Source organism: Mytilus trossulus, chromosome 14 (assembly GCF_036588685.1).
Source record: "Mytilus trossulus isolate FHL-02 chromosome 14, PNRI_Mtr1.1.1.hap1, whole genome shotgun sequence".
NCBI classification, from domain to species: domain Eukaryota; kingdom Metazoa; phylum Mollusca; class Bivalvia; order Mytilida; family Mytilidae; genus Mytilus; species Mytilus trossulus.
Window position 1 is genome coordinate 77946110 of NC_086386.1, and position 13836 is coordinate 77959945.

Here is a 13836-nt window from a genome sequence, read left to right on the forward strand (position 1 = left end):
TCCAGACTTTGATATCACTCTTGCTTTCATCAAAAATAAGGTTCTTACAGAGATCGACACTGGATTGCATAACCTTGGAACAACAACTGTTATAACGAGACCATTAATACTTCAAACAAAGACACTATATAACCTGTGCAAAGATATTGGAATAAAACCATCAGCTAACTTTCAAAACTTATCTGTCAAAAATGTTCGAAACATATTCATTCAAAATGCTAATATTACATGTGGGGTTTTCATTGATAAAAACCATGTTCTTGTTTGAGGTCACTACCTGTCCAAAGAACTCTATTTGATAAATATTAAAACTGGTGGTATTGTTAACATAACCGTCATGGCTGAGAATTATCAAGATTTTAAACGTCTGTGTTTTGACAAAAGACTAAAGCGTCTTTTCATTTCCTTTTCTGGTGGAGTACTTATGGTGGCCAATATTCGTGAACATATTCTTGAAGAACCACAAAAACTGTCGCTTGACATTTTAGTAGGTGCAGTGAATGTCTTGGAAGACTTTGTGTATGTCGTAATGAACGACAAAATACAGAAATTCAGAACAACAATACAGCCATTAGTAAAAGAGAAATTCATTTTGTGTTTTGAGACAAACACTTCTTCAGGGCTGAACGGATTAGCAGTACAAGATGGCAAACTATTCTATTCTTATATAGAGAGAGAAGTGAAATGTAGCACAATTCAGGGCAAAGAAAAGTTTTGTCACAAATCTGCTTCACTTAAAACTCCAGAGTGTGAAGTCTTACAGTCACGCCATCAGGCATAAGTCTGGTAGTAGATCGTGCTGGAAGTGGATCGTTGCATGCATTGTCGTCTGATGGGAAAGAAAGAAAATTACTGCTAGCTAGGGAAATTCGTAGAAATCAAAAAGTCGCCAATGGATGTTTGGACCTACGACCGAGGAGAAACGATTTGTATTTGTGGAGGACAGTACATCGAGGTTTATATGATTGATTCTGAAAAGTAGTGTTACGTATACTAGCATTTAGTAGGGTCTAGATAATGAGACATTCATTTCTGTATTTTTTTTAAGGTCATGTATATCTATTTCTTTTTTTCATTCAGAAAATGTGCGCACCAATTAAAAAGGATCGTGCACAACTTCATCTCAAGTATGTCATATTTGGACAGTCTGGATTTGCTTGACAAGTGACATATTTCCAATAAAAGACATAACGGATTAAGGTTTACAATACCACCCTTCAACTGATAACAAATTCAATGCTATATAGTGAATTTTGAAACTTACTAGCTGTTTTCAATAAAAAAAAAAAGTTAAAAAAAACATTGCCTTTTCAATTTTTTTAGAATTAATTTCAATTCGCTTATTACAAGTTATTACAATGTATAAGCCAAACAAATACAAAGTTGAAGAGCATTGAGGATCCAAAATTCCAAAAAGTTGTGCCAAATACGGCTAAGGTAATCTATGCCTTGTATAAGAAAATCCTTAGTTTTTCAAAAAGTTCAAAGTTTTGTATACAGGAAATTTAAAAAAATGACCACATTATTGATATTCATGTCAACGTGTTGACTACTGGGCTGGTGATACCCTCGGGGACGAAACGTCCACCAGCAGTGACATCGATCCAGTGGTGTAAATAGTTATCAAAAGGTACCAGGATTATAATTTAGTACGCCAGACGCGCGTTTCGTATACATAAGACTCATCAGTGACGCTCATATCAAAATAGTTATAAAGCAATTTTCCTTTGACACTTTAACAAAATTATCAAAGTTATAAAAAACTTAAATCACACACTTTATCTGAAAATTAACAATAGAACATGACTAAAACGTTCAGCTGATTTTTAAAAGTGTTATCTACCTGAAGTTGTGTGTTCCATCTTAAGTTTTTCGAGCTTGATTTTAGTATTTTGTTATATAGTATAAATCATTTTTAATTTTGTTGAAGAGTTTTGTTACTTTTTCCGTTCTGTTTAAATATACAATTCCTCCGAAGTGTGGTAATAGTTATTGCCACAACTTTGCGTTCATCGAACATACACTTTTCCATAAAGGTTATCTGCTCTGAAATTATCAAATGGAACGAAACCAAAATGTGTTATCTTTATCAATAGGATGAGTTTAAAGTAGTGATTATGTCTAGTTTGGGAACCAACCAAAGACAAGAACATTGTCAATTGCTGTTTAATTTTTTTTTAATGTTATTCGTGTTGTTAGCTAAACAGCGTGCATGCATTGTCGTCTGTCTATTTCTTTTTTATCTTGTATACGTTACACTACTTTTTTTAACAAGTATACGTAACACTACTTTCTGGGTGTGGGAATTTCTCGCTACATTAAAGATCTGTTGATGACCTTCTGTTGTTGTGTTTTTTTCTATGGTCGGGTTGTTGTCTCTTTGACACATTCTCCATTTCCATTCTCAATTTTAGCTATATTTATAAGGAATTTTATATTCTTTTAAGTTAATCATAACACGCTGAACATCTTCAGTGATGCTCAGTTATATTAAATTTATTAAGTAACAAGAGTGCACACACTGAAATGTCTCGCCTTCTTTACTAATCATTGATATTATGTTGATAGTCCTAAGTATAAAGCTTTATTACAACTGTCACATAAACTTAACAGTAACCAAGATATCTAAACAAAGACCAATGAACCATGAAAATGAGGTGAAAGTCAGATGAACCATACCAGGCAGACATGTACAGCCAACAATGCTTCCATACAACACATATAGTTGACCTATTACTTATAGTATAAGAAAAATAGACCAAAACACAAAAACTTTACAATGTGTAATGAACCGTGAAATTGAGGTCATGGTCAAATAAAACCCGCGGGGCTGACATAAAGATCATAATATATTTCCATGCACCAAATATAGTTGACCTTTGGCATATTATATGAGATAAAAAGACCAAAACTTAAAAACTGAACTTTGACCATTGAACCATGAAAACGAGGTCAAGGTCAGATGACACCTGCCAGTTGGACATGTTCACCTTACAGTCCTTCCATACACCGTATTTACTAGACCTATTGCTTGTAGTATCTGAGATATGGACTTGACCACCAAAACTTAACCTTGTTCACTGATCAATGAAATGAAGTCGAGGTCAAGTGAAAACTGTCTGACGGGCATGAGGACCTTGCAAGGTACGCACATACCAAATATAGTTATCCAATAACTTATAATAAGAGAGAATTTAACATTACAAAAAATCTTAAAAGGTTTTTTTCAAGTAGTCACTGATCCATGAAAATGAGGTCAAGGACATTGGAAATGTGACTGACGGAAGGTTCTTAACATGAGGCATCTATATACAAAGTATGAAGCATTCATGTCTTCTACCTTCCAAAATATAAATCTTTTAAGAAGTGAGCTAACACCGCCGCCGCCGCCGTAGCCGCCGCCGGATCACTATCCCTATGTCGAGCTTTCTGCAACAAAAGTTGCAGGCTCGACAATACCTGTGTACTTATGGTAGAATAATTTGTGTGTTTTCTTTGATGATATATTTGTTTGTTTTTATAGAAGTAAAGATTAAAAAACTATATTCACTGCTTTACCCCTATTTTTGACATTTTAACTTTTATGTCTGTTTGTTTTGTTCACACACTGTTGTCAATATTATGAAATTGTATGGGACTGTCATACAAGTGAGAGGTTAAGCTAGCTATAAAACCAGATGTAATCTGCAATTTTCTACATACCAAGTCATGCATAGATAGCTGTCTTCCATTCGTTTGATATGATTGCGCTCTTGACTTTTTGGTAATTAACGATTTGATTTTTCCCAGGAGTTCAATATTTTTGTTATTTTACTTATTATGATAAGACTGATATAAGAGGTGATGATTATGCAATTATGTTGACTGATGTGAGAGATATGGTCATTTTCAACAAATGACGAATTTTCAGTACACCCATGCTATTTTTTTTTTTTTATTTCTAATGGAAATTTTAGTTGTAATGGTTTAAATGAAAGCTTGTAGGATTTATGATTCAGAACATTAATAATAAACACGACTTACATCTGTTTTGATAAAATTAAATTGTATTGCAGTCCGATTATGGGGTATTTGTGTGCGTACAGTGTCAGAAAAACAACGTTAATAATTACTCTAACGAAAAATAGTAGCTTCTTTATCATTTTATGTAACATATATCTACAAACTAAATTCAATCAGCGTACATGAAGTTCATGCCCATCCTGTTACCGCTACTTAAACCAGCCGTTGAATTGTTCTCTCTATGGATATTGAATCAGTCAGTGATGATTTCAAAAGTGCAAAGTAACCTTTTCATTTAAAACGCCACGTTTCTACAGTGTAGAGAAAAGAAATTTCATGACAGTTAGTAAAAAAAAAAGTAGAGAATATTTTTTTCATGTCTTTGCTGTTACCAACAATTTTGATAAATTGCACCAACAGTATACTTGTAAGTGCAATAACGTGTTGCAAACCAAAAACCATAAACACTTCACTAAAGGGAGTAGTTATTTCACAACAGCATTAAAAAAAATGATGAAATTTGTCTATCCTGTTACGTCTATCCTGTTACTATGCTTGCAGTAACAGGATTATAAAATTTTAGACAGAAACATGGTTAAAAAGTCTTACCATATAGTTGCAAAACAAATGAAATATTTCGTTGTTTCAACTCATCTTAGGTTATAACGTCTTAATCTTCATAATTAAGCATTTCAGGTGCAATACTGATATCGTTAACAGGATAGACAAAAAGATAACAGGATATATTTTTATATAGTGATATATCAGAAAAGTACGGCCCTGTTACCAATGAAATAAGGAAAAAAATAAACTAACTAATGAGTGATTTACTTGATGTTGAGTTTATTTTAAAGAGAGAAAATATGCCAAAATATATGAATTGCTCTCTTAGACTTGCATTACTGGTGGTAATTTTTTTACAACCTTTGAAAACCAATTTTTAGAGGTATTTTTCTGTTAAACCTGGAAAATAATCTATTATTTCAGAGAATGAATATAAATATATAAGTTTATTCTCTTGAAATCCATCTAAATGTCTACGTAAAACAAGCTTAAAGGTGTGTCTAAACCTTTTCTCAATAACCCAAAATGTCTTGAAAATGGTAACAGGATAGACAAAATGTTGTACCACCTATCAAAAAATGTTCCAAGATATTCTTGTATGATATTATTAAGATTGCATCTTTTAATATGTTGTTCTTTAAGTACTGTATGTTTTGATTTGCTAATGTAGATAGTTGCTTTGATAAGGAACTTTTAATAAATTTTTCAATTTCAAAAATCGTCATTGTTTTAAAGTCTTTTTCATCGTAAATTGGTCTTGTTTCTTAGTCTAGTTAACGTGTTTTTTTAAAAATACTAGTATAATTAACAAAACAAGGAGGATAGCGAATAAACACACGAGCAAATATACAAGATGCAAACATCGAAAAGAAGAAGGGAAAAGAAATAACAAATTATTCAATGAATGTTCACAAATATTTCTAATTTTCCGTTGTAAATTCTTTACTTATCTTGAGATACTCTTTACAAAAACGAGATTTTCTTTGCATTTTTTTTCAGGAAACACAAATACAGGTGCTGAAGCATTATGATGCGTTTTTACACCCACTGCTCTTTTTCAAGTACACACAATGATAATGTTTGAAATTTAATACACCACTTTCGAGTAAGTCCGTCATCAGAAAAAAAAATCGCCAATTAAGCGCCTTTATGATGTCATTTACCAGAAAGTGGGGATCGCCTGTATCCCTACATTATACACATTCATCAAGCGTCTAAGTGATCGTTATTGTGAAGGGTAACCTAGAAATAATATTTGTTCTGCAGGTACTTTTTAAAATAACAATTCCCTAAACATGCTAAAGACAGCAGTGCTGAAAGACAATTATGAAAATTCAATTTGCCAAATGATTCGTGCAATATAGCTATGCAGTTTTCCTACCACTCGATCAACACTGGAACGGAATTGACGACGCCCTTAAACGCAAGTCAGAATGATATGTAATATATTTGCTTTATAATAATACAATCCAGTTTCTATAACTAATTTATTAACAAGTATATCGTTTGATGGAATGCAGTGGCGGATCCAAAAGGGGGGGGGGGGGTTCCGGGGGGTTGGCCTTTTTATGGCCGATCAATGCATTAGAATAGGGACATATAGCTGGACCCCCCTTTTATCCTGGGTTGGGAACCCCTCTGTTTTAAAATGGCTGGATCCGCCCCTGGAATGACAACATGTGTAATATAATAACTTCAATTGATCTATTTAATTACATGTTTATTTATGAATGTGCAGACATGTGAGAGTTGTTGATCTGTCAATTATAATCACTGTAACAGATGATACGGTAATAAAGTGAGGTGAACTTTATAACATGATGTTCACTTAAACCGAAGTTTTTCACGGAAATGCATCGAACTCGAAAGTTGTTTATTTCATTTACCTATAAAAAAAATCAAAAATCAAAGCATACTTAAATATGGTAGCAACGTTCGTGTGAACATTTTGAGTTCTGTGTTTCACCAACCTCCCGTGTTCAGAATTCTAAGAACCCAAAAAACGTCAAAACAATTATACAATACACGAGAATACAAAACTCTTTAACAGAGTTTATGTACATTAAATCAATGTTATAACATTTGTGCGCACACAAAAAAACATGTATTTATAATAAATTCTTAAAGTAACATGAATAAGACAGTATGAATATTTGCACATGCACAGTTGTGGTCCCAGATAAAGCGGACTTCGGTCGATATAATATACCAGACTTTTTTTTAACAATAAAAAATATTTATCATTTTCCCTAAATATAAATTGACAGTTATTTATTTTAAAAAATGTGTAATGTCTAATGATCCCTAATATGTGTGTTTTCTTTAAATTTGGAAAAATGATATAAGAAAAAAACATACCCCCTCCCCTAAGAGTTAAATGAAGGTTTCAGTAAAAAATAGAATAAAGGGCAAAACAAAGAAAGGAACAGGGAAATAAAGAGGTAATATAATAGTAGTAACCATATAAATGAATAATAAAGAGACATTGTTTAAAAAAAAAGGAATAAAGAAATGTTTAAACGAAACCCTTCCTGACCCTTTGTTATAAAAGCTTTTAAGTTAACTTTTGTAAAATATTAAATGGGTAATGATCAATTTTTATTTTTATTTATGCCAATAGCATGGTGTGTAAACATTGGCTAAATTACATCCGAATGATAACAAAAAAATCAACACAAAATTTGGACCAGATTGAATTGTATATCATAATGCAGTTCCAATCTTTAAATAGACTTTTGAATTTAAGTTCATTTTGTATCAGGAAGTAAAACATCAATTAAAGATGGCCGATTCAAAGCTCAAGTTCAAATGTCCTGTTTGCTTAGAGGTACTGAAATCGCCCAAAATTTTGCCTTGTCTTCATTCATTTTGTCAACAATGCATACATGAAATAATCTTAGCTACAGTCCAAAACAAAGAACCGAAACCAACACAATTTACATGCCCAATATGTCACACCGTTGTCAAACCAAGAGACCCAACAGTTGACATTGAAAACTGGGCTTCGATACTGCAAGACAACCACGTTGTGGAAACTGCTGAAAGGCAAGAGTGTCATACTTGTAAACATCACAACGAAACATCCGTTGCCAACTTCTGGTGCAAGGATTGCAATGAAGTTTTTTGTGAAAAATGCAATGCTATGCACGGTTGGGTGAAAATGACTTCTTCGCATAATGTCATTCCGATAGAAGATGCAAAATTCTTTGATTCTGGTTTCGATCTGGAAGTTATATCAGAAAAATGTAGCCTCCACCCTTCAAACATTATCGAAGCATTATGTACTGATCACGAAGAACTGTGTTGTGTATTATGTTTAACCTCAAGTCATCGTAAATGCGAAAATGTCAAAACGCTTTCTGAAATTACTCTAACGAATAGAGGTAATGGAACCTTGGAAGAAGTCTTACAGAAAATGAAACAGGAAACGGATATCCTTCTTGCCGTTAAAGAAACGAAACTTAAATTACTGAAAGATACGACTGAAATAATAGAAAAGGATGCTGTTAAGTTCGTGCAGACAATTAAGTGTAAGATTGATGATCTGTTGGGAAACTTTATTAAACAATTGCAAATTATACAAGACGAGCAGGATTTAAATATTCAAGCGGATGTACAATTTCTCAACGACTTCATGAGAACATTAGCGCACTGGATAAGCGCAACTGAAATCATTAGAAAATATGGTACAGAAACTCAATTTTTCATTCATTCGAAAACTATGATTGGCCAGATCAACGAAAATATTACACAACTTGGGAAGAGATTTATTCCTGATATTGACACACATATTTCTTTCAATAAGCATTATGTTCTAACGCAGATTGTTACTGATATCAAAGGCATTGGAACAGCGATTGTTAAAACGACAACTTCGGAAGATCGAACGAAGGACCTATTTAATAAAAATAAAATTAACGGTTCTAATTTTCTTGCACCAGATGCGCATTTCGACAATACATGTCTCTTCAGTGATGCTCGTGGCCAAAATATTTGAAATCCAAAGCTTATATAAAAGATGAAGAGCTATTATAATCATAAAGGTCCAAAAAGTATAGCCAAATCCGTGAAAGAAATCAGAGCTTTGCACGAGGGAGATACATTCCTTAACACAAAAAATCCGTATTTTCATGCCAGTACCGAAGTACTGGCTACTGGGCTGGTGATACCCTCGGGGACTAATAGTCCACCAGCATTTAACCTGTCACGCAAGATTGGCATAAAAGCTGTTGACTTTGAAGGCATTGCAGTAAAACATCTTCGAAATATATTCATTCAAGATGCTGGTATTAAATGCGGGGTTTCCATTGGCGACAATCACGCCATAGTAGGAGCTGACAGCAAGAATGAACTAATACTGTACATTTTAAACATAAAAACCGGTCATGTGGTAAACACTACTGTCATTACCCAGGATCTCAAGCATAGCAGCTTGAAATGTTTATGTTTTGATAAAAAAAATAAACATCTTTTTGTAGTCATTCATTCCGGTTTTTTAAAGAATAGGATTTTGATGGCGGAAGTTAACAATTATGTAATAGAACAACCTCTAACACTGTCATTTGACATACATTTGGGCCAGGTGATTAAAGTGGGTATATGGGACGACGATTTATATGTTCTATCGAATGATAAAATACAAAAGTTCAAACCATCATTGCACTCAAAAGTGAAACGACTTTCACTTTGTGTCTTGAATCAAATATAAATACAATGTACGGTATGAATGGAGTAGCACTACGTAATGGTACCTGGTTGTATACATCAGGCTACAAACAAGTCAAATGTTTGACCATTCAAGGCAGTGAACTGTTTAGTTTTCAATCGTTTTCACTGGAAAGTCCAGGTTGCCTGACCGTTACGCCATCTGGTGTTGTTGTCGTAGTAGACCGAGTTGGGAATGGTTCGTTAAATGCGGTTTCATCCAATGGAAAAAAAGATAAAATATTGCTACAATTCGTTAAGACGACTAGAACGCCGACGGATATTTGGATAGACGATCGAGGAGAAACAATTTGCGTTTGTGGAGGACATTACATTATGGTTTACAGAATTGAAACAGAATGATTATGGCAATGATACTTTCGTCAGTTTGAATTTCAGTGAAAAGCACAACCTTAATTGTAACCTTAGCCAGCCTATTTATGAGTTTTTGGATGTCATATTTTCAATTATAAAACGTTACCAGTGTATTCAAACTGATTATTGTTTTATTTACCAAATAAAGGTCTTACAAAAGAGTACACAAGAAGTACAATATATCGGAAAAACGACTGTTTGAACGATACCACAAAAAGCTTAAACGAAGCAAAACTGGTTGGCAGTACCGTACATCTACAAAAAGCTAATTGATTGAAATCATTGAATTATTAAAATTATATTCACTTTGGGGAATCTTGGAGTGCAAATGCAGATGGTGTCTCAGCGTGTTAATGAAACCATGAAATGTCTCTTATAGGGGTCTATGGGTAGCTTGGTGCAACTAACTTTAATGATGGTATGTTGTATATGAACGGACTTTCCTTCTTGCAAATTGAAATATTTGCTACTAGAGGTTAAGCATTCAAACATCAATAAATGAATCGATTTTGAATATCCGTGTAGTATCCTACGATTTTTATTTTTGCCTAATCATGGCGTCAAATATGGAAGGAATGGAATTACACAATACTTTGACAAACTTATTCAGCTGTTTACAGTAATCTTATTGAAAAATATTATGTATCTCCGTAAAAGGATAAGTATTTCCTTTTTATAATTAACTCTGGTTAAAAAAGCGCTAGACAATACATTAAAAACTAATTGTTCACATAACATGGACGTGTTGATAATCAGATTTCTCCGAGTAGCAAGAAAACTAATGTTCTTGTGTCGTGATTAATTATCTGTATGGACACTTAGTCTCGACGATCCATTAAACACCTTCTGAAATACGGTATAATATCTTTCAACTTTGATTTTTCCTAACAATGAGCCGTCACCAGCACTGATCACCAGTTTGACCGCAAGCTTATAACTCGTTTATATAGAGTGTTGCATAAGTACATTTATGTCTAAGGTTCAGTACTGTGATGTTTATGTCGGTTATTATCTTATTCATAAGTGAGGAATTTGCGAGAAAGTCTGGTAGGTGTTGAGGCTTTCGGTCAGTAAAAGATCAGCATTTTTAATTGCGTATACGTATATCCAAGTAGTGTTAGTTTATGTGCATAATAGTAGTTGTTTCATTTACAATTATAACACATCTTAGTAAAAAAATAAAATAAAAAATGGAATGATATATATGATTATATTCTGTAAGTAATGTTTCACCCATTATGACATTACAATTGTTCATATATACTATCATGATAAATTTGAGAACGGAAATTGGACGTGTGCAAAAGAGACAACAAGCCGAACAAAGGACAGAAAACATCAGAAGGCTACCAATGTGTCTATGTCTTTTGTGAGATGTTACACATTTTGAAAGGGACAATATCAAGATCGCTATACAGAGAAACATTATATTTGTGATATATTAGTATTAATAAAATGAGCATTCCATAACATGAAAATCAATATTAATTTCAGAAGATTAAAGTCTTGTAACTATAGCAACTAATTCAAGGTAAATACAATGAGAACCAATTAATCAAACCGTAATTATTGTCTATATATTTAGTATTTCCTTATAAAAAATGAATATTAGGCTATTAGCAGTCTTTACCGTGGCTGAGAAATAATATTTTGTTTCATTATAATGTTGATGCTCGACAGTCGCTTGCATTTCTATCATTAAATGATTAAAAGGGTTAAAATAACTTGCATTGCATCGCACAACTGGGAAATTCCACAGAGAATATAAAGATTTTCTAATAATACATTAAATTCTACGTCATTTTGTCACTTGTTGTGGATTGTCTCCTCGCAATTATACCATATCATATTTTTTTTATATATAAATCGCAAATACCAATTTGACTAATTCACTTATTCTATGACGAACACTCAGAAAATTATTCTAAAAACAGAACGTATGACGTTTCTTTTAATTAGTCGCGCCTTTAAAAGACATCCGAATAGGTGTTAATTATCCGTGTGCGTCAATTACGACATAGAATGTAATTTAAACAAAATACTAAACCATTGACAAATGTACTATCGTGTTACATACTTTTCTGAGATGATTATAAGGATTCCGTTAAAACAACACCTACCAAAAAAAGTGAATCCTACCTTCAAAGTTCTAACAATGCAATTGCATATTTATAGCAAAACAACTGAAAATGTGATTTAACTCGTAATTTGTTAGTTTTAGCATTACAATGTTAAGTTGTTATAACAAATTGTATACATTTTTAAAAGTTCTTTCCACTAATTTTAATATAAAATCCAACAGTACTACAAAAATAACCTATGTAGAGCTTTTTGCCGACATTAATAATAATAACAACACATACAATATAAAAGACATATAGGACATATACAGCATACACAATAGACAATATAAAGACAGCTATATTGCATAAGTAAAGTTCATATATACATTGTATATATATATATATAACACTTAACTAGATTAAAAGCACATGCAAAGCAGACGAACCAATAAGCTTATCTTGTTATAAAAATTGCATAGAAAACACAAAAAAATCAAAAGCTTTAAGATCTACAGAAGCCACATCTGCATGAGTTTCCTTTCCAGTTGTTTCATACTTTTAAGGTGGTAGCTAACACTACAGGGAGATAACTCTATAAAGTCAGCTAAACGTTTTAATTACGTTCTAGTGTTACAGGAGTATTAAGCTTCTCTATGATCAAAATTGGTGTTTGTCAAACTGCTATATAACCAGTGTAATTTTTCTAATAAAACGGTTGGTTCAAAATTTTTGAAATTTTCATATTTTTGTTAAAGGGTCAAAGTAAATACTTTGTCCAATTTTTATGAAAATTAAACGAGCCAAATTAATTTTAGTGCAAGTGTTGGGTACCACCTTAAACTGGTTCAGGTTACTGTTTAACGTCCACTGGCAAATACTATTCCGAATGAGAATAAGTCACATGAGTCATGGTTAGTGAATGAATATATAATTATATGAATAGAAAACAAAGGGTATACTAAATCTATGGAGTATCTATCCATGACATAAAATCAGTACCCTGCACGGGTCGAGGTACCGGTACATGCTTAGCTATTTAAAACAAATGAATGGCACATTTATCACTGTGTTTCATCACACAAAGTGACAATGAGGTTTTCAACCCTTGTTTCTGCCAGACTGAATGCTGAGCCAGATTGATCTCATACAAAATAAAAACAATACTTATTTATCGCATGCATCAGATGCACTTTTCTCGATTAGCAGTTGGCTAGACTCAAAGCCGAATATTTGAAAGCAATGGATGCCTAAAGTGATAGCTTGGCATGTAACCTGGACACATAATTCTGACCACGGTGTCAACAAGTCATTTTACACTTAAATACCGCTAGCTTAACTTAACCAATGAGATATTGCCACATATTAACGGAAAATTCACAATTGGGAAGTTGAAATCATCCAGTGTCATAAAAAATTATTCACAATCCGCCCTCATTGATCATTTTCAGATGTAAGTCAAGATATTAGGCAGTCTGTGAAAAAGGTAACAACTGTCAAGTGTTATGTATTACAAGTCTGTGATAAGGTGACATGTGATGTGTATAATCAGTCTGTGAGGATGGTAATAGGTGTTGTGTTGCATAGTTCTGTGAAGAGGGTACTGAATGTTGTGTATCATCACTCTATGATGAAAGTGAAATCTGTTGTGTACTATGTGTCTATAAAGAGTGTACATAATATGTAATGTGTATAATCAGTCTGTGAGAACTGTAACAGGTGTTGTGTTGCATAGTTCTGTGAAGAGGGTACTGAATGTTGTGTATCATCACTCTATGATGAAAGTGAAATCTGTTGTGTACTATGTGTCTATAAAGAGTGTACATAATATGTGATGTGTATAATCAGTCTGTGAGGACGATAACAGGTGTTTTCACGTGGTATATCATCAGTCTATGAGAGGGTAGTACATGTTCTGTATATATATATATATATATATAGTCTTGATGAGGGTAACAAGTGTTGTGTATTATCAGTCTGTATAGAGTCACAAGTGTTGCTTCAAGGTAGATTTTTGTTGTTCTTTACCTGTATGTAAGAACGGTAACAAGTGTTGTCCATTCCATCTCTATATATGAGGAAAGTGACATGCGTTGTGTTTTGTAAGGTGAACAACAAAAAATGATTATAA

At 33.0% G+C, this 13836-nt stretch overlaps 1 protein-coding gene across 1 annotated transcript; it reads left to right on the plus strand.

The window, feature by feature from the left end:
• Nucleotides 1–7348: 7348 nt before the first annotated feature.
• On the plus strand, nt 7349–13540 carry LOC134698097 (probable E3 ubiquitin-protein ligase MID2). Its single transcript, XM_063560389.1, has 2 exons — nt 7349–8425; nt 13406–13540. Exons 1-2 carry the CDS (start codon nt 7349–7351, stop codon nt 13538–13540), a joined length of 1212 nt encoding a protein of 403 aa, XP_063416459.1.
• The last annotated feature ends 296 nt before the right edge of the window (nt 13541–13836 follow it).